Source organism: Oryza brachyantha, chromosome 6 (assembly GCF_000231095.2).
Source record: "Oryza brachyantha chromosome 6, ObraRS2, whole genome shotgun sequence".
NCBI lineage: Eukaryota > Viridiplantae > Streptophyta > Magnoliopsida > Poales > Poaceae > Oryza > Oryza brachyantha.
Window position 1 is genome coordinate 20,974,440 of NC_023168.2, and position 23,869 is coordinate 20,998,308.

The 23,869-nt window shown below is 42.9% G+C and overlaps 4 protein-coding genes across 5 annotated transcripts; 2 read left to right on the forward strand and 2 right to left on the reverse strand.

Moving 5' to 3' along the window:
• The first annotated feature begins 589 nt into the window (after positions 1 to 589).
• Positions 590 to 6,706, forward strand: LOC102711269. The gene is made up of 4 exons (XM_006656395.3): positions 590 to 840; positions 3,666 to 4,899; positions 4,981 to 6,060; positions 6,137 to 6,706. Exons 2-4 carry the CDS (start codon positions 3,739 to 3,741, stop codon positions 6,317 to 6,319), a joined length of 2,424 nt encoding a protein of 807 aa, XP_006656458.1. The 5' UTR covers positions 590 to 840; positions 3,666 to 3,738; the 3' UTR covers positions 6,320 to 6,706.
• A 3,781-nt stretch (positions 6,707 to 10,487) lies between these two features.
• LOC121054743 (leucine-rich repeat extensin-like protein 2) lies at positions 10,488 to 12,923 on the forward strand. Its single transcript, XM_040525278.1, has one exon. The coding sequence runs from the start codon at positions 10,535 to 10,537 to the stop codon at positions 12,227 to 12,229; it is 1,695 nt and encodes a 564-aa protein (XP_040381212.1). The 5' UTR covers positions 10,488 to 10,534; the 3' UTR covers positions 12,230 to 12,923.
• A 408-nt stretch (positions 12,924 to 13,331) lies between these two features.
• Positions 13,332 to 17,689, reverse strand: LOC102711811 (delta-aminolevulinic acid dehydratase, chloroplastic). Of its 2 annotated transcripts, XM_015838770.2 has the most exons (13): positions 17,530 to 17,689; positions 16,977 to 17,274; positions 16,776 to 16,887; positions 16,618 to 16,691; positions 16,363 to 16,431; positions 16,197 to 16,280; positions 16,033 to 16,102; positions 15,361 to 15,416; positions 15,143 to 15,264; positions 14,968 to 15,039; positions 14,796 to 14,877; positions 14,534 to 14,611; positions 13,332 to 13,753 (listed from the first exon to the last, which is right to left on the reverse strand). In XM_015838770.2, the coding sequence occupies exons 2-13, from the start codon at positions 17,265 to 17,267 to the stop codon at positions 13,583 to 13,585; spliced, it is 1,281 nt and encodes a 426-aa protein (XP_015694256.1). In that variant the 5' UTR covers positions 17,268 to 17,274; positions 17,530 to 17,689; the 3' UTR covers positions 13,332 to 13,582. The 2 variants fall into 2 exon arrangements, with proteins under 2 accessions (XP_015694256.1, XP_006656460.1); XM_006656397.3 differs by lacking the exon at positions 17,530 to 17,689 and having other exon boundaries at positions 16,977 to 17,521.
• Positions 17,690 to 18,671: 982 nt separating this feature from the next.
• LOC102708813 (protein HIGH CHLOROPHYLL FLUORESCENCE PHENOTYPE 173, chloroplastic-like) lies at positions 18,672 to 22,856 on the reverse strand. The gene is made up of 13 exons (XM_040525598.1): positions 22,080 to 22,856; positions 21,323 to 21,535; positions 21,007 to 21,211; positions 20,823 to 20,898; positions 20,589 to 20,724; positions 20,390 to 20,494; positions 20,192 to 20,269; positions 19,938 to 20,027; positions 19,789 to 19,854; positions 19,335 to 19,391; positions 19,161 to 19,238; positions 19,023 to 19,070; positions 18,672 to 18,932 (listed from the first exon to the last, which is right to left on the reverse strand). The coding sequence occupies exons 1-13, from the start codon at positions 22,800 to 22,802 to the stop codon at positions 18,861 to 18,863; spliced, it is 1,947 nt and encodes a 648-aa protein (XP_040381532.1). The 5' UTR covers positions 22,803 to 22,856; the 3' UTR covers positions 18,672 to 18,860.
• Positions 22,857 to 23,869: the final 1,013 nt, after the last annotated feature.

Genomic DNA, 23,869 nt, shown 5'->3' on the forward strand with positions numbered 1-23,869 from the left:
CTCATTGAAAAATAAATATATTTTCAATAATTTTTGTAAATGTACGGTGATATAAACATAAAATTTTGTGTAATCTACTTTAAAAGAAGGTAATGGTGCTGAATCTGTCATCCATCAACAACTATATTATATTGTCTTACCAACTACAACTACTTATTCATGTATATAAAATATTTTAAAATAGTTATATAGGTTGGTTCTATTTTTCATCTCCAAAATACAAGTTCCAAACAATACTAACATATATAATTCATATTTCTCCGTAGTAAAGCACAGTTATTTAGCGAGATTATAAGTAGGCACGCTCTTTGAAAATCTTTAGATTTTGCTGCATTTGAGTAAGAGGCTGGGCCTAGGTGCACTATTAAGGCCTTGTTCGTTTTGGGCCAAATGCCCGGCCGGGGGCCATTTTCCCTTTCACCCCGGCCCGCATACGCGTTCGGACGGGCCGAGATGGGGGAAATTTCTCCGCCCAATCCACGGGGAGGAGAAGTCTGACGATTTTCTTTTCCTGCACACCGCAGCCGCAGGCCCGCAGCTGCCACCGCCTCGCTCGCCCGCTCCTCCCTCCTCGCGCCGCCGTTCTCGTCCTCCCCGTCGGCCGGCCGTCGGCGCCGGCCTTGGCTTGGCCGTCGTCCCCTGCCACGCCAGAGGGTGAAGGGACGGCACCGCTTCGTTCGTTCCTTCCTTCCTCGGCCGCAACGCAGGGGAGAGCAGTCTCGCTCGCGTCGCCTGCCTCCTCGTCCCGCGACCGGCGACGGCGCCGACTTCCTCCTCCGACGCGTGAGAGAGAGGCGACGGCGCAGGAGAACCCGAAGGCCCCCATCCCTCCCTCCTGCGGTTAGCCCTTCTTTATCCTCTTCAGCCTCCTCCTAGGGTTAGGGTTTAATCTCACGTCCTTTCAGATTCAATTCCGTCGAGACTCTCAATTCGGCATTCTCTGGTGTGTTTGCCCTGCCGCTGCCTCTAAGATCTATGCAATAATGTTCTTGTTCCACATATTCTTTGCTCCCTGGTCTATGTTGTTTCTTCATTTTCTATTTTCTGTAATGTTATGCTCATGTCATGCAACTCCCAAATATCTTTATCATTCTAAAAATGCAAATACCTATTTATTACTTAATATTGCTATCTGTGGTGCTTGGTCAGTAAATTAGTATTAAATTTCATGCCATCTAATATAATTGACTGTTTAATGCTAATTACCATAATTATTCTTATTACTATCTCCGTATTTTAATATATGACGTTGTTGACTTTTTAACACACGATTGACCATTTGTCTTATTCAAAAAAAATTATGTAATTATTATTTACTTTGTTGTGGTTGGATTTATTACCAAATGTATTTTAATTATAACTTAAATTTTTACATATTTGCATATTCTTTTTGAATAAGAAGAATGATCCAAGATGTGACAAAAAAAATCGACAGCTTCATCTATTAAAATACATGGGGAGTATAACAACGGACTTTCATGCGAATTTCTTATGATTTCTGTACAAAAGGAAATTCGTTCGGTATGAACTTATACTTTTCCAGTATTTCAAATAAGTCTTAACTACTGATGTTTCTTCTGTTTTATTATGTCATTGGCTTAATCAGCATATGATAGTAACATAAGTTAAGACCATTGTTATCAAGTCGCCTAACTAGTTGCGTTTAGTCATAGATTAGTTGTAAAGTCGGTCAAGCTGGATGACTAGATGGCCACGACTCGACCAAATAGCAACTCGTGCGATTAGTTGTATTGTAAAGTCGATAGTAGATTAGTTGTGATTAGTCATAGAAAAATCACCAATTCATCATGCTAATTGGCTTGTTGTGTTTATAGTACTTAACTCTATTTCTTGTTGACTTATTGTCTTGCGGGCTACTCCATAGTCCATAGTTTATACTACATATAGTAGTTAGTATAGTATAATAGTAGTAAAAACTATATAGTGCATCCCCTGTCTTCCCATGAACAAGTCATGGACTAGACGTGGACTAATCGACCAAGTCGCCAAGTCAGTCGAGGGGTACCTCAACTTGACTTGACAACCATGGTTAAGGCACCTATCTACATCTTATCTACATGAGACTAATTAAATTGACTCAGGCCTTCTTTCCCTTAATATCCCCTCAAGTGGTGTTACCCTGTACATATACTTTAAAAATTACAGTAGGTTAATATCTTTCTTCAGTGATAAATATTGTAATTCTGGCTTGCTTAATGCATATTTATTCTGAGAACTATTTTTTTAGAGATACCATAGTTTGGATGCCTTGCTGTTTCTCTATGGACTCTTCTTCCCTTTTCTATGCTGTGTCAATTTGTGGGTTTCTGTATGCATGTGCTCAGTGACCTTGATCAGGGCGAAGCTGTTGTTTTGGATGATTTCTGAATTACAGTAGTTCAGGTTCATGTTTTACTGTGTGCTGATCTGTAGAAAACATAGGCTTGTTTTAGAATAATTCTGCACATTGATGGAGTTTCATTAAATTACTAATAACTTACTTGGAAACACTAATATTGGAAGACCAAGCAAACTGATGTTTCCATTCTAATTGGCATATTTATGAATTTATCTCACAATGCAGTCCATGTAGTAATCATTGCCTGTGTGTTTTTGCGAGGACATTTAGTAATCATTGTGCAATCAAAATAGTTGAAAGGCGTCATAAAATGATATTTTTAAATTCTGTATTTATGATATAAGCAACAATCTTTTGTAGTTTCACCACCATTTGAAATCCAATTGTAATTTATATTTTGTGCTTTAATTAACAACTTAGTCTTGTACTCCCTCCGTTCCAAAATAAAACAACCTAGTACTGGATGTGACTCATCCTATTACCATGAATCTGGACATGCCTATCCAAATCCATGGTACCTGGATGTGACACATCCATTATCAGGACAAGATTATCTGATTTTTTTGATAGCTATTTAATGGTATAAATGACGAAATTAACTACTACAAACTTGAAAATCTACTCTAGAAAGGTGAGAAGATGAACCTCTATATAGATTTTTTTTTTTGCATAAAATGCACCGGTTAGTAGTTTGGGAAGTATGCGTTCAAAAGCCGAGGAAAAGCTGAGAATAATCTAGGTAAAAGAACACAACTTAGGTAGCTTTATTTTGGAATGGAGGGAGTAGTTTGCAGCAACTCAAAATTGGCCCTAGTCCTACACCATGCAATATGTATTAGTTAAATGAAAAATGTTTTGGATCTGAGAGCCAACTTCTCACAAGCATTCACTGAGGCATAATATTATCTAAAGTTCTAAACATAGGCAGAAAATGCTGCTTAAGCCGGCCAGAAAAAACATATCATGAACACTCCCTCACTTCACATGCTATCCAAATACTATCACAAGACATAGAAAGCAGTAAATTTATAGGACTATTAAGGTTGTTCCATGATGGAAATTTGTGGTAGCATTATATGGTTGATACCTTTTATCTTTTATCCAAAGACATACATAGATCAGCTATGTTTTACACTTTTACTTTTCTGTCCTCCTTAACTGAATAGTTAGAGCTCTTGCCATTTAATTTCAGTATGAAAAAGCTATGTTCACTATCCACCGTTACACGGTTTTGGGATAAAGTGATTATTTTTTTATTTTTGGTTATTTGTTATTTGTTGTTCATCAATATCTTTTTTTTTTGCAGTTTCTTTATAATGGAAATTCAAGACAGGAGGCAAGGAAAAATCCAATGAGATGATTTATCACCCTGCAACATAATGGACAGTATAGGAGTGGCATGCAATTCCATACTAGCTTATGATGAATCAACTTCAGAGAGTGACAGTGATTACATTCTTGGAGATGATTGCCCATCAGAGGATGATGAAGAGGCTGTAGAGATACACAAGCATTTTAAAGAACTGAGGGATAAGTTTAAGGCAGGAAAAGTAGATAAGTTGGATGATGTTGTTTTTGAGGGACAGAGATGCAACACAACTGTGCAAGCTGGTGCTGAACAAGATGGTAATGACACCCCAGATAGTGATGATGAAGAATCAGTAGAAGAGGATGGTAGTGATGGAGAGGTTTATACTAGAAAACTCAAGTATCCAAGGTTCAAGAAGACGCCTGGAATTCCAATATTTGAATTAGGAATGAAGTTTAGCTGCAAAAAGCAGTTCAAGAATGCTATTACAACATATGCTTTAGCAGAGAGGAGGGCGATCAACTTTATCAAAGATGACCCTAAGAGGGTGAGGGCAAGATGTGACTGGCCTAGCTGCCCCTGGGTTTGTCTACTGTCAAAGAACTCAAGGACCGATGGTTGGCAGATAGCAACACTAGAAAATTCCCATGCTTGCCCCTCTAGAAGAGACAACAAGTTGGTGACTTCTTCTAGGATTGCTGAGAAGTATGGCAAGTTTATAGTTGCAAACCCATCATGGAGCTTAGCACACATGAAAGCAACAGTACAAGAAGATATGTTTGTTGATGCTTCCATCTCCAAGCTGAAGAGAGCCAAATCCATTGCCATGAAGAAAGCAATGGATACAACTAAGTGGCAATATCAAAAGCTGTATAATTATCAGCTGGAGCTACTTAGAAGTAACCCTGGAAGCACTGTTGTTGTGAATAGCGAGGTAGATGTGGATCCACCTGTTTTCAAAAGGATCTACATATGCTTTGATGCATGTAAGAAAGGCTTTCTAGCTGGGTGTAGAAAAGTGGTAGGACTTGGTTGCTTCAAAGGAGCAACAAATGGAGAGCTCCTTTGTGCTATAGGAAGGGATGCCAATAATCAGATGTATCCAATTGCATGGGCAGTGGTGCACAAGGCGAACAAAGAAGAATGGGACTGGTTCTGTGGCTTGTTGTGTAGTTATGACTTGGAAGTAGGTGATGGATCTGGCTGGGTGTTCATATCAGACCATCGGAAGGTAACCTTCCATCTATATGTTGTCAAATATTGAATCATTACAGATACAAATGTACCTACTAACATAAATGCTTTCTTGTAGGAAATTATTAATGCTGTGGAGAAATGGGCTCCACAAGCTGAACACAGGATCTGTGCTAGGCACATATATTCTAAATGGAAGAGACACTTCAATGACAAGGAACACCAGAAAAGGTTCTGGAAGTGTGCCAAGGCTTCTTGCAAAATGTTGTTCAACTTGGCAAGGGCAAAGCTGGTACACCGTACAACTGCTGAAGCACAGACCATCTTGAATACTGATCCACGGCATTGGAGCCGAGCGTGGTTCAGGTTGGGCTCTAACTGCGACTTAGTTAACAACAGCATGTGTGAGTCCTTCAACAAATGGATTCTAGAGGCTAGTTTCTTTCCAATAATCACAATGCTTGAGACAATTAGAAGGAAAGTAATGGTTAGGATCCATGATCAGAAAACTATATCAGGTAAATGGACCACATCAATTTGCCCAAGCATTCTGAAAAAGTTGAATGTATATATCACCGAGTCAAAATTCTGTCATGCAATATGCAATGGAGATGATAGCTTTGAAGTAAAACACCATGACAATAGGTTGACAGTACACCTAGACAAGAAGGAGTGCTCTTGTAGATATTGGCAACTGTCAGGATTACCATGTCCTCATGCAATATCATGCATTTTGTTGAAAACTAAATCACTGGATGATTACATTGCTGAGTGTTATTCAGTGAAAGAGTTTAGGAAAATTTATAGTCACTGCCTGGAACCAGTAGAGGGCATGAGCAGCTGGCCACAAGATGATAGAAAGCCACTTAATGCTCCTGAGTATATCAAGATGCCAGGAGAGGCCAGAAGAGAACCCATCGAACCATCCAAAGCCACCAAAATGTCAAGGATTGGCTCAATCATCAGATGCGGGAAGTGCAAGCAAATTGGCCACAACAAATCCACTTGTGATAAGCATCATGTAGGAGGTTATATCGCACCAGATTCTCACCAAGTGGCAAATTCAGCTGATAATTTAGTGCTCTCAAGCACACAGCAAAGCTCTAAACAGGGCAGGAAAAGAAAGACACGTACAACCGTTAACACCAAGTCTGCAAGTCAGTCAAGGAAAACGAAAACAGCGCCTTCAAAGCAAAAGGTTAGCTAGATCTAGTGCAATTGGAATACAATTTATATTTGAATTCACATAGAGCTAACAATTCTCTGATCTGCAGGCACCAATGGACCTGCATGCTATTATGCCATACTCTCAGGGTTCTGCTAGTGCTTCAATTAAGGTCACTTCTGGGAAATCATTAGTCAATGTTTCAGCCCAAGAATCATCAAAGGTCAAGCCAAAGAAATTTGCAACTGGTCTACTGCTTCTTATTCCCCCATGGGAATCCGACAAACTGTGATGTAAGTTGCGTGTTATTGAACTTGTATGGGATCTAATGCCACACAATTAGGTCATCTATTAGACTTGTCTCTGACGTAATGCTAGACTTTATGGACTGTTATTTAGTTGCCAGTTGGCATATTGATGCAGTCAAGTGTGATGTATTGCAATACTACATGGCATATTGATGCAGTCAAGTGTTGTTCATGCCCTTGTTACCTTGTATGATCTAGTTGAGCCTGGAAAAGAGTTGTGCTGTTGTAAACCAGAAATAGAGATCACTAATTGAGCCTGACGAAGTTATTTGTAATATGCGACTAGGGCCTTCCTACAGGTATAAACATCACGTACATTAGCTACAATGTGACAATGTCCAAACGTGGTTGATAGACCTTGTTAATTTATCCCTCACCTACCACACTGCTCCAGTGTCTTCCCATCTGCAACTGCAAGGACGGCAATTTTTTTTACGGTGAGAAATAATTCAAGAAACAAGCGAAACATTCGTGATTCGTACACATTCATCTCCATGGAATTAGACCGACACGCCGACATCCGGCAACACTAATCTGTACGATGAATTAATCATCGGCCGGGCGCTAAGTAGGAATGTTTTTTTTTTCTCTTTTCACACTCCGGTTTCTGGAGAATGTCTTTCGGTTGCCTTTGTTTTTCCTTTTACTGCTGTGTTTGTTCCTGCTGCTCTCTTCAGGGACTAGCAAACTACGCTGTTTGCAGAAGATAACTGGTCTTCTTCCTTGCGTACGTATCAAATTCGCGCCATATCTTTTCGGTTCTGTTTATACTTATAAGCTAAAATTTGAATTTTTAAACTTAAATTTAGAATTGGTTTTGCAATTTTTTCATTTTAGTTTATTTTTCAGCATTGACTTTTACAATGCCAAGAACGTGTATATAAAAGTTTTGTTTATAAATTATATCTTTTTGCAAATATGTTGGCAATCATCCCTGAAGAATTCAGAAAGTGAAAGAAGCGAATTCTAAGCAGGGTTTTTACAAAACCGATGGAAATCGGTCTAGATTTCACGAAATTTGGATTTTTTGGACTAGATCGATAACATAGACCGTTATTCTTTTTCAGTCAAGCACAAAAGAATAAACTGTATTTTAAATTTCTAACAGAGTTTGCCTAGATTTCATCGATTTTTATCAGCTTATCAACCATTTATGTAGAGATCGGTTGTGAGCGGTTCTTGATCTAGTATCGGGACTGTGAACTTTGATTCCGAGATTCACCGTTATATATGAACCATTTATATAATAATATTGCCTGTTTTTAAATGTAGGTTTTGATGCACACATAAAATCTCAAGAAAGAGAGACCTTTGCTGTGGAGTGATATCGAAACCACTACTTTATCTTTCTTTTTCTCTCCCTCTTTTGAACGATGGCCACTGTTAGGGTTAGAGACTGACATTGACATACCAAATGGTCAAGTCCAAAAGGTAGTATTGCAGAAGAGGACGCAGCAAATGGGCCAAAGCCAAGCCCTGTCCTGAATGATCAAGCGTACGTAGGGCAGCAACTAGTAGTGTGTGCATATATGCTGTCTGGGATTGGTGTGCTGATCTGATCTGGCCGGATCATTCCGTGGTCCCTTTGGCTACAATGCGAAACACACGCTCGACATTGCCATGATCCAAATGTCCAATGATACATATACTTCTACAAAGATGCGAATTGGCCCATTCATCATACACTAGTATTGCGTCTCATGTATTAAATGGACCGAAAAGGCAGGATGGCCAAGATAAGCTCTCGACACAAACACATGTATCATGTCCCTCTTTGTACGGCTACACATTCTCCTGATCCTATCTTTTTTTCCCTTAATTTTTATATGCACGCTTAAATGGTGCTTTCTTTTTTAAAAAGGTTTATGTATATCAGTTTATCATCTTATATTTCTAAATTACATTTTTAAACTTTGTAATAGTTAATTTTATTATTTATATTATTAAATAACTATAACAAGAATGAGAAAATTTTCCATCTTCATCTTTCATCGAGAAAAAAACGCAGCCATACTGCTACATGCTTAAAATCAATGATAAACATTGGAGCAGTGAGATAAGTACTTGGGAAATTCTTACAGAACTCGTACAAATAAATATCTCAAATAAATAAGGTCGCAGTTATACAAAAATAAGGTGTAATCACAGTATGCCATATCAGTTTTTTTTTCCCAAAAATTTGTAAGGACCCCTTTAGGTGTATCATTTTCCAATGCGAGCGAATAAGAAAATACTGACAGTTTCTTTTTTTTACAGATTCAATATTTAAATGTGACAGCGCGCACTGCTAAGAGCAGGTACAATCTAAGTATATTTTAAAGAGATAAGAGAAAAGAGAAGAGATGTGAGCTATTAATTTATAGTCAGCTGCACGTAGAGTCTAATACAAAATGTGTGTATGACATGTGAGACTATATATTGATGTTTTATAGATAACTATTGTATGAATTAACTATTAGATTGATTATAGATAAATTGGAGCTAGAGTTGTGAACTTGCTCTAATTTGAACAGCCTGCACCAGTTTTTTTATTTCGTTTTTTTAATCAAGGGAAGCTTCAAGTGTTTGATTTGAAGAAGTCTTGGTGCCCAGGTGTGTATGTGCTGTGCCTTGAAATTCACGAGCACGGTGCATACCACAAAGCCCATTAATTAGTTCAAACAGTATTATATTCCCAAGTTCATTGATCGAAGAGGTTAGGTTGGATCTTGCCTAATGACATCCATTTGATCGCACTTTATGGAATTAACTCCCTGACGACGAGAAGCAAGAGATTTCGTAGCGGTGTAGGCATGGAGAAGAAAAAGGCATTGTTGGTAAGTTCATAACCTCATGGATGGTCCCCAATAGTATAGTTTCTTAATTAGCATTGGATTATTGTGGTGATTAGGTTAGTGATACTACTATTGATCATCAAATCGGGCGATCGAAGATGAACAGAGATGGAATTCGCAGGGAGAAGAACAGAAGAACTTCAAAGGGAGACAAAAGGTAGGAAAGACGTACGTGTTATCGTGTCCTTAATTTGCTGTAAACACAAATATAATCAACAGTTTCTTCCAACCACATGGCTTTGACGAGCAGATCGCGGGAGGGAAGGATATTGAAAAAAAAAAGAACTCATGTCACGCCGTGGAAGCGGGAGCCACAGTGGAATATTGGATGGTGTGCGGATTACAATCCTTATATTTTAGCCTTCAACTTATAAATATAATCATAAATTATAATGTTGAAAACTTAATATTAAGTTTATTTTAAGATTTTTTATCATGGTTTATTGTTATTGTTTTTTAAATAGCTTGAAACGTATATATAAAAATTTTACCCATCAATTACTAGTTAACTGCTAATAATCTATTTGGATATTGTAGTGTGGCGCTGGGTTACTCATGGGTAATCTATGACCAGATTTATTTCAACTAATGAATTACATATTTGTGTCTCGGTATTTCTAATATTTTAATTTTTATAATATAAGTATTATTAACATTATTTACCGTACTACTAGTCTCGTGAATCACTTTCATTTAAAATTATTCATATATGCTAACATTATACCCTCCCTTACTCATCCATTCATGATTTATCCAGCAACACCACGGTATTTTATTCTCAATCTTAATTCATTAATTCATGCTAAACCATTTATAAATACTTACTCCATCTGTCCTAAAATAAATCAAATATTCACTTTTTACCTATTATGTTTGACTCTTCGTTTTATTTGAAAAAAATTATGATTAATATTTTTATTTTTATTAGATGATAAATCATGAATAGTACTTTATGCGTGACTATTTTTTTAATTTCTTAAATTTTTTAAATAAGATGAATGGTCAAACGATGTACACAAAAAAAATTGTTTTTTTAACACCACGAGTATATTTTAAAATAGGGATAATAAAATTTATTCTGCAATTACTTATCGATAACCTACTGACCGACCTGTGCGCGCGTCCCTTTCCCATTTGGGCGCGCGACGAAACCGAGCAAAACCCCGCGAAAACGGCCATGAATAGCTGCGCCTCGTGCCCGTCCCGCGCGGGGCCCACCGCCGATGGCCGGGCCCACGCGCGCGTCTCCCCCCACGCGAGCGCGCCGCGTTAACCCTCGCTCGCCTCGCCATGTGACCCCCTCCTGCCACCTTCACTTCACTCCCCCGCTCCACACCTCCTCCTCCTCGCCGCCGCCGCCGCCGCATGGCGGTGCTCCTCGCGCTCCTGGTCGCGCTGGCGCCGGCGCTGGCCGCGTCGCAGGCGCCGGCCGTCAGCCCGCCGCCGACGTGGGCGTTCCCCAACCCGCGCCTCCGCCAGGCGTACGTCGCGCTCCAGACGTGGAGGCGCACGGCCATCTTCTCCGACCCGGCCAACTTCACCGCCGACTGGGTCGGCCCCGACGTCTGCGCCTACACCGGCGTGTACTGCGCGCCGCACCCGACCGACGGCCGCGTGCGCGTCGTCGCCGGCCTCGACCTCAACCACGCCGACATCGCCGGGTACATCCCGGCGTCGCTGCCGGAGGGGCTCCCCGACCTCGCGCTGCTCCACCTCAACTCCAACCGCTTCTGCGGCGTGCTGCCCGACACCTTCCTCCACCTCAGGCTGCTCCACGAGCTCGACATCAGCAACAACCGCTTCGTCGGCGGCTTCCCGGAGGTGGTGCTCTCGCTGCCGTCGCTCAGGTACCTCGACCTCAGGTTCAACGACTTCGAGGGGGCCATCCCGCCGGCGCTGTTCGACCGCCCGCTCGACGCCATCTTCCTCAACTCCAACCGCCTCACGCGGCCCATCCCGGCGAATCTTGGCAACTCGCCGGCGTCCGTCGTCGTCCTCGCGCACAACAGCCTCGGTGGTTGCATCCCGCCGTCCATCGGGAGGATGGCCGAGACGCTCAACGAGATCGTGCTCATCGACGACGAGCTCACCGGATGCGTCCCGCCTCAGGTCGGCCTGCTCAGGAAGGTGACGGTGTTCGACGTCAGCGGCAACCACCTCCAGGGCCCGCTTCCGGGGAGTGTCGCCGGCTTGGCCGCCGTCGAGCAGCTCAACGTCGCCGGGAACCTCCTCGAGGGGCCGGTGCCGGCGGGCGTCTGCGGGCTGCAGAGCCTCAAGAACTTCACCTACGAGGACAACTTCTTCTCTTCGCGGCCGGGGTGCTCGGCGGCGACCGCCGACGGCCGGTGGAACTGCATCCCTGGTGCTCCGGCTCAGCGACCGCCGGCGCAGTGCGCCGCCGCGGCTGCCCACCCGTTCGACTGCAGCAAGGCGCAATGCCAGGCAGCGCCGCCGCCAACTCGGCGCCCAGGAGGCCGCACGCCGCCTTCTCCTCATGGATCGCCATTGCCACACCACATGCCTCCGAGAAGGACGCCGCCGAGCTCGCACACCCCATCTCACCCGTCGCCGCCGGGGACCTACGGTCCACCACTCATGCCGCCGCCGCCGCCAACCTACAGCGAGAGCCCCAAATCCTCAATGCCGCCATCAACGGCGCCACCGTCGGACAGCTCTCCTCCATCCCCCAGCTACCAGCCGCCGTCCTCGTCGACACCTCCCGGCCAACCCATGGCCTCGCCGCCCACAGAGCACCCGGGCTACGTGCTGCCGCCGCTCACGCCGCCTCCCAGCTCACCAGCACCGCCGACAACGCCAAGCCACCACCCTCCCGTCCCGGGAACGCCATCGTCGCCGCCAAGCTCCTCTTGGTCAACACCACCACCGCCACCTCAAGGCGGGAAGCTGCCGTTCCCGCCGGTGCACGGCGTGGCATACTCGTCGCCGCCGCCGCCGCCAGCCGCGGATCCCGCAGCAGGAGGGAAGCTGCCGTTCCCGCCGGTGTACGGGGTGTCATACTCGTCGCCACCGCCGCCGTCGTCGTCGAAGCCATACAACTAGGTAGCTCTCGCGCCGTTTCGACCGGTCGCCGCCTCCGCGGCCGGTCGCCGTCGTGGTTAAATCCACCAGTACATCTTTCACTGTAGCTGCGCCTTTGCCGGGCATCACCACCGCCATTAGTTTCCATTTTTCTCTTTCTTTGAGGTTGTTTGGTCAGATTGAATTCAAAGGCTCTGTGGATTCTTTCTTTCTCCGTCTCCTACTACCTTTTGATGATCTCTTTTTCTCCCCATCTTTTTGATGATCTTTTCTTCCATCACACATCACCTGCTAAGATTAGCATTAGCTTTAGTCAGGGTGCTGGGACGCGACGGCGGAGCGGTCAAATGGGCGGCGCCGGCGGCGGCAACGACGACGACGAAGCTGTGCACCCGGCCGACACCGTCACATGAGGCATTCCGTTCGTTCGAGATGCTTCGGCATTGTTACAGTTGCCGTAGCAGCAGCAGCAGCAGCTAGTGGGGGTGGTGGCCGGCGGCGGTTGGCCACCATTTACTGCTCGAGCTCGAGGACAGGAGGAAGCCGGAGCCTCGTCGAGGACGGGGGCAGGAATTTTTTTTTACCGTTATTAATTTACCTGTCTCGGGGTCGGGGCCGTGTACGTGTCACGTGACAGCGGGTCCAGTAAAAACGAAACCGCTCCATGTTCACTTCTGCAGCGTAGGAGCTGACCGGAAATCGTGTTTATCGTTTTATTTCGGCTCAATAAGCTAAATTTTATTTAAATTTTAACTAAAACAAAATTAGTTTATTTTGAAATATTCGTTTCAGTTTAACTAGCTGGGGTGAGTTTTATTTCTAAACTATCCATGAATCGAACCCAGGACCAGCAAAGCACAGCCTGATTAGGAGTAGTAATTAAGAAGCATGCTAGCATTAACATAGGCTGATCTACTGTTGGGCCGTGTGCCTCTATTGCATCATCATCTGTTCACTCACCCCTAAGATTACTTTAATACCGGCAGCATGCGCTCACAAGTACTGTAGTAATACTAGTATTAATTGCTCAGGTTGGCAGTTTGGGATTCTACACCGTTGTACTCCAGTTCATCAACCTGCCTGTGCTTGATTAAGTTTCAGGATTCAGACAGAGAATGGGATGCACAGAATTGCAGATTATATTATTTCCTCACCACAAATTATAGACCAAAATATGAATAATCCAGAACGATATTTGCAAGCTAGCACTAAGTGACTGACTGACTACACAAATGCTCTCTCTCGAATGCAAAATTAGCCTCACATGATGATGATGCCATTGGGGGACATGAAATGAAATGGCTTCAGAGATGGGGAAAGCTGGGCTGGGGTTTGGGAGCTCAGCTTTTTCAGAGTTGACCTACTGGAGTAGCTTCAGTTGGATCGCATGCCGCACAGGACGGTGGCGGCCTGACGCGCGAAGTAGGTCAGGATGATGTCAGCGCCAGCTCGCCTCAGGCACATGAGCGACTCCATCATCACCTTCTCCTCGTCGATCATGTTCAGTGCTCCTCCGGCTTTGATCATGGAGTATTCTCCAGAGACCTGGTGGATTATTTGGAACAAGCCACAGATTATTAGGCCCGTATCAAAGCCCAGCATTATGCATATTAAGTGGATTAGTGCAACAAGCCAAATTGTATGACTTTTGGAAAACAGATCAAGCCATACAGAACGGCAAAGTGGAGATACAAGATCAGGTGTCCTTTTTAAGACAGTTTTTTTTTAAGAAACAAAAAAAATAGCATGTTCGACTTTCAGGTATACCAACATTTTGATATCTGATCAGTTTGTTAAGAACAAAGGATTTTGATGCTAACTAGAGCATGTTTTGATGCCACATAAGAAAACTATGGACAAAACATAACAACGATGTGCATAAGATGGATAACAGATCAAGTCTCAAGTTTTGTATGCAACAGAAAAAAAGTATAATGAGCTAGGAGTATTGTAGTAAGGTACTGCTCAAAATGAACTGAGAGCATATTGATTGAAGAGGCACCATACATGCATGACCTAAGTATTGCTCTAAATGACTCGATTGAAGGGAAACCAAACATGAAGGACTCTGATATGAATAAGAGAGAAATTCTTGTAGGTTATGGACTATCTCTGAGGAATTAGTGACGCATGGAGCAATTGGAAATTTGGAACTGAACTATTGCATGCTAATCTAATGCTACCATGAGTTCATCAATGGTATTGAATGTAGACAGGAAACAGGGACAATCTGATTTTTTTTTTTTTAGGGAACTGGAAACAGTATGAAAAGGGCCAGAAAAGCAGTACTTCACACATCAGTGTTGATTAGACTGATGAACAAACCTGGTATGCAGCAATTGGCAACGCTGAATTATCCCTAAGAAGACGGATGACATCCAAGTATGGCAATCCAGGTTTTACCTGTTAAATGGGAATCGTAGCTTTAGTATCAGTATATAAATAAGTTACCCTGGTAATATGCCACTGCTGTAATCACTTTAAATAAGTTTGAGAACCAGTATGTAATCCCTTTATATTGGTTGGCCTTGTCTTCAGCCAATCCGGCTAAAATATGCCCCACCGTGGTGCAAAGCAAGAGGATTACCAGAAGAATATCAGCTCCTTCTGCCTCATCTGCTGCAGTTTCTAGAAGTGCTTCTCTGTAGTTAGCTGGGTTCATCTGATAGCTTCAGGATGAAAAGAAATGACAGATTTAGATATGAAGTAACCAAACTGTATGCTAGATGGAAATAGTAGATTCAGTGTAAGCTCCATACGTCTTCTTGTCCCCAAATCTTGGATTTGAATCCAAAGCTTCTCGGAATGGACCATAAAACGAACTGGCATACCTGCATAAACATAACCGACAGATGCACCATTCAACTTACAACTTGGAGAAGTACTATAGGATAACAGAAATAATATGATGGCATGAATTACATATGTACATACTTTGCAGTATATGACATAATGGAAACATCATGGAAACCCTCCGCATCCAAAGCAGCACGAATTGCTCCAACACGGCCATCCATCATGTCACTAGGGCTAACTACATCAGCACCAGCACGCGCCTATTGAGATAGACAATTTCTATGTTACTCAACTATTGCACTTATGAAGGTATTCGTGATTAAGATAAAAACATCATATAAAGAGAGGAGATTGACCTGTGAAACGGCCTGCTTGCACAACTGATAAACTGTTTCATCGTTCATAATTACTCCTGGTACAAGATAGAAACAAATCAACAATCAGGATGCGACCACAAAAAATGTATCTGAAAACATACAACTCTTCTAAGTACTTGGATCAGAAAATAAAAAAAATGTTACCTCGAAATATAAAATAACACTATAAACTCTATCATCACCACCCAACATAATCCAAAAACCAAATTAATACTATGGATAGTAGTTCTCACTTCTCAGTGATTATGACATTGATTCCTGAAGAGGAGAAATTACTGATCATCAAGTCAGTTGCTGCTAACAACCAATCTTCTGAAGACTGCACGGATTACTACCAGCTTATGTTGGGACTTGAAAGAAGCTAGCTCCAATTTAATGTTAGTGTGCATGGAGATGCAACATTTTTGAGAAAAAAAAGGACGAAAACCTAGTTTTAGTGCACCAAAAACTATACTGTTTGGCTATATCCAGTTTAGTACTAGCTGTAAAAACTCGCATTATGATATGCATGGAGATAGAAGACAAGGGCTTTATATTGGTATATTTCACAGTAGCTAACATGTTTATCATGCTATCGTTGAAACACAAGCAATGTATAAAAATCCAAGGCATGTATCTCTCACTCTAAAAGCAGGTTAACAGTTCCCTTACCATCTTCCCTGACGATGCCATCATGACCATCAGATGAATAAGGATCTAGAGCTACATCCGTGTAGACAACCTAAATCAGAAATAATATTAGCAGCAACGACATAAGCAATTAAAATACAGGCCACAATATATACTTGTATATTAAATGGGGCACTTTTACTTACAATGTCTGGGAATTTATCCTTGAGAAGGCGGATAGTTCGTGGAACCAAACCATTATCATTGTATGCCTCCTCTCCAGATTGAGACTGAAGGAACCAAAGAGTATAAGTCATCCCAAGAGATCAATACACATGAGGGAAAAAACAATAAATTATATTCGTTGAAGACCTTCAATGCATCAGGAACTTTTGGAAACAGCACAAAACTGTTAACACCAACATCGCGTGCCTTGTATACCTGCATATATGGGTGATCATATGGAAAAGATTTCATCAAGTCTGAAGAATGGTAGCTACTTTAAGAGTTATGAATATCGATGCAAGCAATAAGAAAATGCACATCGATTATCTTCTTCAGCAGAGCTATCCAAAAACACATAACAATTGACAAACAGTTTTAGAGGATTCTTAGTGCTCTCAACACCTCATCAAGAAGCCCATGTCTCCAACCAAGCCTATAGCACCCAGGCATAGCTCCAATCGGAGTATCCTCTTCCCCTGCAGATCATCACAAAACAAACTCAATGTATCCATTCTAAATGTGTCTGTTCGCCACTTACATCGGTAGATTTAACCACCAACCTTCATGGATGAACAGCGGGAGCACGAAATTTGCTGGTGAGATGGTGGTCTCCTGGAATGCAGATCGAAGAGCAGGCGACCTGCGGTTGCGACGAGGGCGCTTCGTCAAGTTCTGAACAAACACGAAACAGGTCCAAAATTCAGTCTTCTGAAATCACACTACAAACCATAAACGACATTGCAAATCCACTGGGGGCTTACAAGAGGCCTGATCTGAGGTGTTCCTTCGGGTGCCTTGGGTCTAACCAACGGCGGCGGCGCGGGGAATCTCCCGGCGACGGCGTCGGCCTCGCACTCCTCGATGCTCCTCCCCGACGGCGCCCTGACGGCCGCCGCGGCCTCCTGCTCGCTGCTGACCCTAACCGCCGTGGAACGAGTCCTTGACCCGGTTCTTGGGACGGGGGAGCAGCTCCCGAACGCCGCATGGCCGTGGCAGCTCCTACCCTGGAGCACCCTGACGTTGGCCGGGGAGAAGGAGACGGTGGACGCCATGGCCTAGCTGCAGTGCCAACACCAACACAAACGAATTTTTTGCAGACATGGTCAACTACCGGGAACAATCTTAGCTTCAACCACGCTGCAATCGGAGCAAAATCTGATCTTCTCGAACTCAGATTGAACTGGCGAGTCTGGTTGCGAAAATTCTTAAATTCGGAATTGACTGGAGGAGATTGGATTGAGCTCGACGGGTTCTTGCAAAATCTTGGAGAAGAAGAAGAAGAAGAAGAAGAAGAAGAGGTGGCGGCGCACGTACCTGGAAGCTGGAGAAGAAGATGAGGAGATGCAGCGGCAGAGATGGGAGGGAGTTTTCGGGGAGGAGGAATTCTTGTGGCCTGAGTTCTCCGATGGCGACGCCCACCTTAGCAGAAGAGAAAGACTAGAGGCTTGCGTTGTCTCCATCTTCCCCTCCTCTCTGTCGTTGTATACACCTTCACTTCTGCAGTTCTGCCCATGGCCCCATGCACATGTCACAGGTTCAAACAGTTCTGAGAAAAGTTCCAAACTTACCTGATACTTACCCAACAATCTCAGACATGTATCCGCTATCCAGTAGTAAAATTTTATTAGGGCATGTTATTTTCTCGTTATTGGTTATGAATTTTCATGAGCACACTTTCTAAATTTCGGTGTGCTTCGTGCAAAAAATAAAAGTTATATATTAAAATTCCTTATCTTGCTTTTATAAAGCAAATTCTTAACTTTGTGCTGGTAGTTAATTCATTTGTTTATACCCTTAGATAAATATAAAAAACTCATAATATAAACTATCTAAAAATCTTAATAGAAAAGAACAAGATCTTACACCTCACACACATTTATAATAGAAACCATCGTCATCTTTTTGCTTGTACTTATGCTTATAAGTCAAAATTTGATTTTTCAACATTAAATTTGAAGTTTATTTTTCAGTCTTGATATTTAGATTAATAAGAACACATAAAAGTTTTATTAAAAATGTTTTTTATTTACAAATATGTCGTTTAGCCAAACAATTATCCTCACGTAAATTCAGAGCATCGAAGCAGTGCCACAAGAGCAGCAAATAAACAAATCTAGAACAAAAACTTAATAGATGCTTTGTAGGATCTGGCAGTTGCAGGAGTGATGAGATGATCAAATTGTCTAAACATTTTACAGCTTATAATGGGAGTAGGTGTCAGATTTGCATGTTGGACTTACTGTGGTTAATCTGACTCTTCCAAGGAATCAAGATGACCTGTAAACAGATTATAATAAAAGCACCAACTGCTTCTAAGAACAACTGTTTTCTTTGCTTCAAAGGTTGTACTTTATTTATTTCTTTATTTTTTTCTACTTGCCTACTTGGTCTCATTTTATTGGTTAACATATGTGCAAGCTTACCCTCTCAAAGGAAAAGTAGTAGGAACAAGCGAATATATCATTACAGTCATCGAATTTGTTTCCTGAAGTCAATCTGTCAATCATCTTTACAAAAAGGGCCAAAGTGGCATATCATGTGAACTTCACACGGCTTCTATGAGGAAAAAAATATGGCTTTACAAGTGGAAAAGTATACACATTTTGATTTATATGGCAAATATCTGACTTTCAGAGACATATCAGTTAGGTGTTCTTCTCTAGAACAGATAATGCCGGAGTAAGATAGTTGTTAGCTTTATCTGGCAAATGAGCCACCTGCAGAAATATTCAGTACAAAATAAATTAAAATTGGGTTGGAGAAAGGAGATTAAGAGTTGCATCAGTTGTGTTTTCAGAAAAACTCACAAGTTCATATAGCTCGTTCCCTTGCTCAGCTACATACTCGTAGCATACCTAAATGAGTACATAATACAAGTTAGTGTTGCAACACTGAAATAAAAAGTAACCATCCTATACAGAAGAAAGTGGAAGAACATTGCTTACATCAAAACTTTTGTTTCTAGCAGTGGAATCATGCAATGCTTTGACACAAATATCTGCTACATCAGCGCAACTGATACCCTATATTACAACTTAAAATCAGTTCTCCATGTACGAATTATGATGATATCTACATAATATGGCACAAACAGACTCCTATAGTTCATGAGAGTTCACCTGCGAGATTCTGTTCCCTTGATCAAAGATCAATGCACGCTGACCACCAGGTTCTTCCTGAAAAAAAAAGGTTGAATGATCATGATGCAACTGGTTTAATAAAATGTACTCCCTCCGTTTCATATTATAAGACTTTTTGAGTTTGCCTAGATTCATCCATGTAACAATATATATGTTTTGTATATATGTTTAGATTCATTAGCACAAATATGAATTTAAGCAATGTCAAAAAAGTCTTATAATATAGAACGAAGGAAATATACAACAATCTGCAAATGCCGTCTCTAATCATGCTTCAGGTAGTATGTTCTACTAATGCATTTTGTTTTAATGATTGTTGAACATAAGATGGAAGTGGAGTGCTATTAGGCTAATACATGATCTGGAAGAAGAATGTAAAATCATGACCTCAAAGTGAAGAATGTCTGTCAGTAGGTATATTAATACACTATACCTGCAGTGGGCCAGGGCGTACTATTGTGTATCCAAGGCCTGATCTTCTCAACGCATCCTCTCCAGCCTAGAAATGTAAAATGGTCCTTAATAATTTGATGAACTAACATTTGATTTATACAAGTCAAGTATTTTAATGAAAAGCAAAACCTTTTTGGCTTTGAGGACTTGTTCTCTTCTGTTAGGTTCAATTCCAGAACCTGAGCATGAGACCAGTATGAAGTCTGTTTCTTGACCAGTCTGCAAAAGAAATAAAGAGATGCTTTTCAAATATACTCATAGAAAAGACAATTAAATTCTGACAAAAAATATGTTAATCAGTGCAAATGTTAGGTATTAAGAAGAGTTGGATGCAACAAGAATTAAACAGGGAAGGGAATGACATCAAAGTAGGAACAACTTACAGGCAAAGCTTTGATGTACTCCATTATAAGCTCAAAATTTCTAGGGTCAGTAGCACCTTGAGATCCATCACCAGGTCTCTGCAGAACAAATTAGAAGCTAAGACACCAATTTCATGTTTTAAATTTTAATCAACTCTACGGCTCTACCTTTATTGGTTTATGGTGACAGTTCAAAGAAATTTATCCTACTGTACTAACCTGCCTTTTTGGTTCAAACCTAATGGTTAGTGTATGCACAAGAAAAGGGTCTAGTGGAGGATCTTGCGGGTTTACTGGCCGAAAAGCTGAAAATGGTACCCTCACCTGTAGAAACCAAAACAAGGGATCAATTCCTTTGATTTCCTAGATGACAACACAATCATCTGATCATACAGCTAGGTTGCTGAACAGTACTTACCCTACAAAATCCTACTTTTGTAGTCATCCGAGCAAAATACTTCTTGCTCTGCGAGGTGTCAGCCAGTGGACCAGTCTCAAGAATAACAACGTATGATCTTCCATTTCCACCCACCGAAAAAAGTAAGCCATCATACCTTTGCAGATGGTGAAAGAATGGCATTCCAAACATTTCAGTGTGGTGCATCAATATATGAAGAATCTAAGTAAGTAAAATATGCAAAGCTTATTGTACCTGTCTAGGGTAGATCCCAGAGGAAGAGAGAGCCTTTTTGATATCTCAACATATCCACCTCTTGTGAAAACAAATCCTGATAAAAGGTGGTTTCATAAGAATTAATATGGAAATGGAATCAGCACGTGCAAACTTTGCCTTTGCAGAGAAATGTGTCCTAAATTTACGTAACAGGGGGTGATACCTGAGAAAACGGCTTGACCAGCCTCTGAAAATTCAAATGACGCATCGATACCTTCATCAAACCTAGAAGCAAATGTGCTTGAAAAATAAGATCCCTGGCCTATTTCCCAACCATTCAGTGATTTGGGAGATTTAAATTTTGCAATCAGGAGTTTGCTCTTGCTGCTTTTACCAGCCCTAAGCTGAGCCAATTCATTATAGTAATCCTGCAGTGTAATGCAGCGCCCAGTTAAGGAATTTTCAATGAGGCACAAGTATTCTCAAAATCAATAGCATTACTAGCTGGTAAGATGATAAATTGAGGTTGGAAGGAATACCTGGAAAGCCTTGCTAACATGCCTTACTCCTTGATTATCAACCCTATTTAGGTCTCCAGTAATTGTTGAGCGTGCAGTAGCACAATAGATGATCTTGCTGCAACCTGATACAGCTGATTTGACAGTTAAAGGATCACCAACATCACCAACAACGACATCCACCGACCTTGGGAGCATATCTAGCACTTCAGGGTCATTTCTTCGAACTAAAGCCTGTTGTAATGTTAAAGCCATGTATAAAAAGGTCAGGTAATCATCATCGGCATTACTGTTCACTGTCCATTTTGCTATTGATCACTCTCCGATCCCCTACTGTATATTTTTAGGGAGTATGTATACATATTACACGTTGCATACATTGCCATATCCAACATAGACCTTAAATCCTAGAGAATTCAGTAAATGGATATGGATCAGACAAGAATCAGCAAGATGAGGATACCAGGAACTAGTCCAAAGCCCTCAATTCTCACTTTTCAGTATTTCACCAGCCTTGAAGCTGCAAATAGGGAAGGAAAACAATCTGGATTCTAGACAGAGGCTTCGATGATATGAAACATCACCAGATCATGCTAATTCTAGTAAGGGAAATCATCAGAGCCACGATATCTTAAATCACAATCTAACCAGTCATTGGAGTGTTCATTTGCAAGTAAGATCAGTGCCAATATTATTTGATTGAACTAGTTTATTAAATTTACCAAGTGAAGGGATTAGAGGCTGTCCCCGCGAAAAGGGATTAGAGGCTAGAGCTGACCTTGACATTGTATCCGCGGAGCATGAGCTTGCGGACGACGATGCGGCCGATGCGGCTGGTGGCGCCGACGACGAGGACGGTGGTGTCCTGCGCGCCGGGGACGGTGAACTCGCACATGGGCCCGCCGCGGATGAGCACGGACTGCTCCTCCTCCGCCAGCGCCGTGGACGACGCGCTCGACATCTGCCCCAGCCGCGAGAACTTGCGCCAGACCTCGTCGAATATCTGCCGCGACCGCCGTCCCAGCCCCACCGGGCTCACCGCCATCACCTCGTCCAGGTCCAGCCCCGCCGCCTTCTCCTTCCTCTTGCCCTCCTCCGCATCCTCCCCCTTCTCCTTCACCTCCGCCTCCTCGAGCACCGCCGTCGTGCTCCCGGGCTCGGACGACAACGACGGCGGCGACGAAGACTTTTTCCCCTTCCTCCCGCGCCGGGATCGCGCCTTCCTGCGCGGCTTCGCGTCCGCCGCGGCATTGGCGGGAGCGACCGCCGGCTCCTGATCCACCTCGGCGGCCACCTGCGTGGGCTTCGCGGCGAAGCAGCACGCGCCGTGGTGGTACCTCCTGCCCACCACCGGCGCCACCACCCCTCCCGCGGACGAGCCGGCCGCCAGCGGAATCGCCCGCGACGGGGACGCGCAGTGGTGGTGGTGGTTGTGGAACGCTGCGATGACGGTGGCGCCGCCCGGAGGAGCCGCCCTTGCGGCCACGATGGCGGCAGCCATGGATGATGGTCGGGTCGCACCGAGCGCACGAGACTGGCCGCGAGATTACGCACCGGAAGACGCCGCTGCGGCGGCGGGCGTGGGGGGGCGCGGTGATAAAGCGTGGGCGTCTCTGAGTGGCTGCCGTGCTGGGCTCCGGGTTGTGGCTGCGGTTGAGAGCTCGCTGGGGCCCGCGCCGGCGAGGAGCGTCGGCGTCGCCGTCACAAGTGGTGGGCGAGGGGGCGCCCACGACGACGCGCGCGACGCAGGCAGTTCGAAACGGATAAAGCGCGGGTGGGTGGACGTGGCAATTCTGGGTTCACGACGACGCCTCTGTGTTCTTTTTGCCACTCTGCTCTGCTGCTAGGATTAGTCTCGTGGCTACCAACCAGCTGTTGGTTGGAGTTTTGGCGACGTTATTTTGCCATCAAATTTGTCGTATCAAGAAACTCTGCTAATGTAATAAGCGAATTCTTGGGTGTCATCTTTGGCTTCTAGTAAGAATAAGCAAAACGAGTTTATTGACGATTAAATAATAATTTAATGATAAAATTTATATGTATATTCTTAGCGATCTAAATTAAAAATAAAATAAAAAACATCAAAATCAACTCCAAATTTAAGTTTTAAACTTCGAATGTTAGCTCATAGGCATAAAGATAAGCGAAAAAATGAGGTTGTTAATTCGCTATATGCTATGTGTTTGAGACGATTGAAATTAGTGCGTTGATAGATTATCAGTTATTTGAGGATACAAACGAATAAATTAACTCTTAGTATAAAATAAATATTCTGATTTTGTTTTTATAAAATACACCGTTCAGAAGATTATGAAACATAGACCATGCCTAAGAAATCTGGCAGAAAACTAAACGCATGGGCTTTTACTGTAATTTTGGCAATAACTAATGTTGCCGAGTTCAGATGTCACCAAAAAAACTTGTAAAATTTGTTTGTACAACTCGAGGACGCATTACACAATTACACTTGACGCAAGCGCAATCAAGATATCGTGGAGTCATCGACTGTCTTTGCGTATCACATCAGCATATGGACACAAGAAATGGATGTCGTGGAGATGCCGTGGC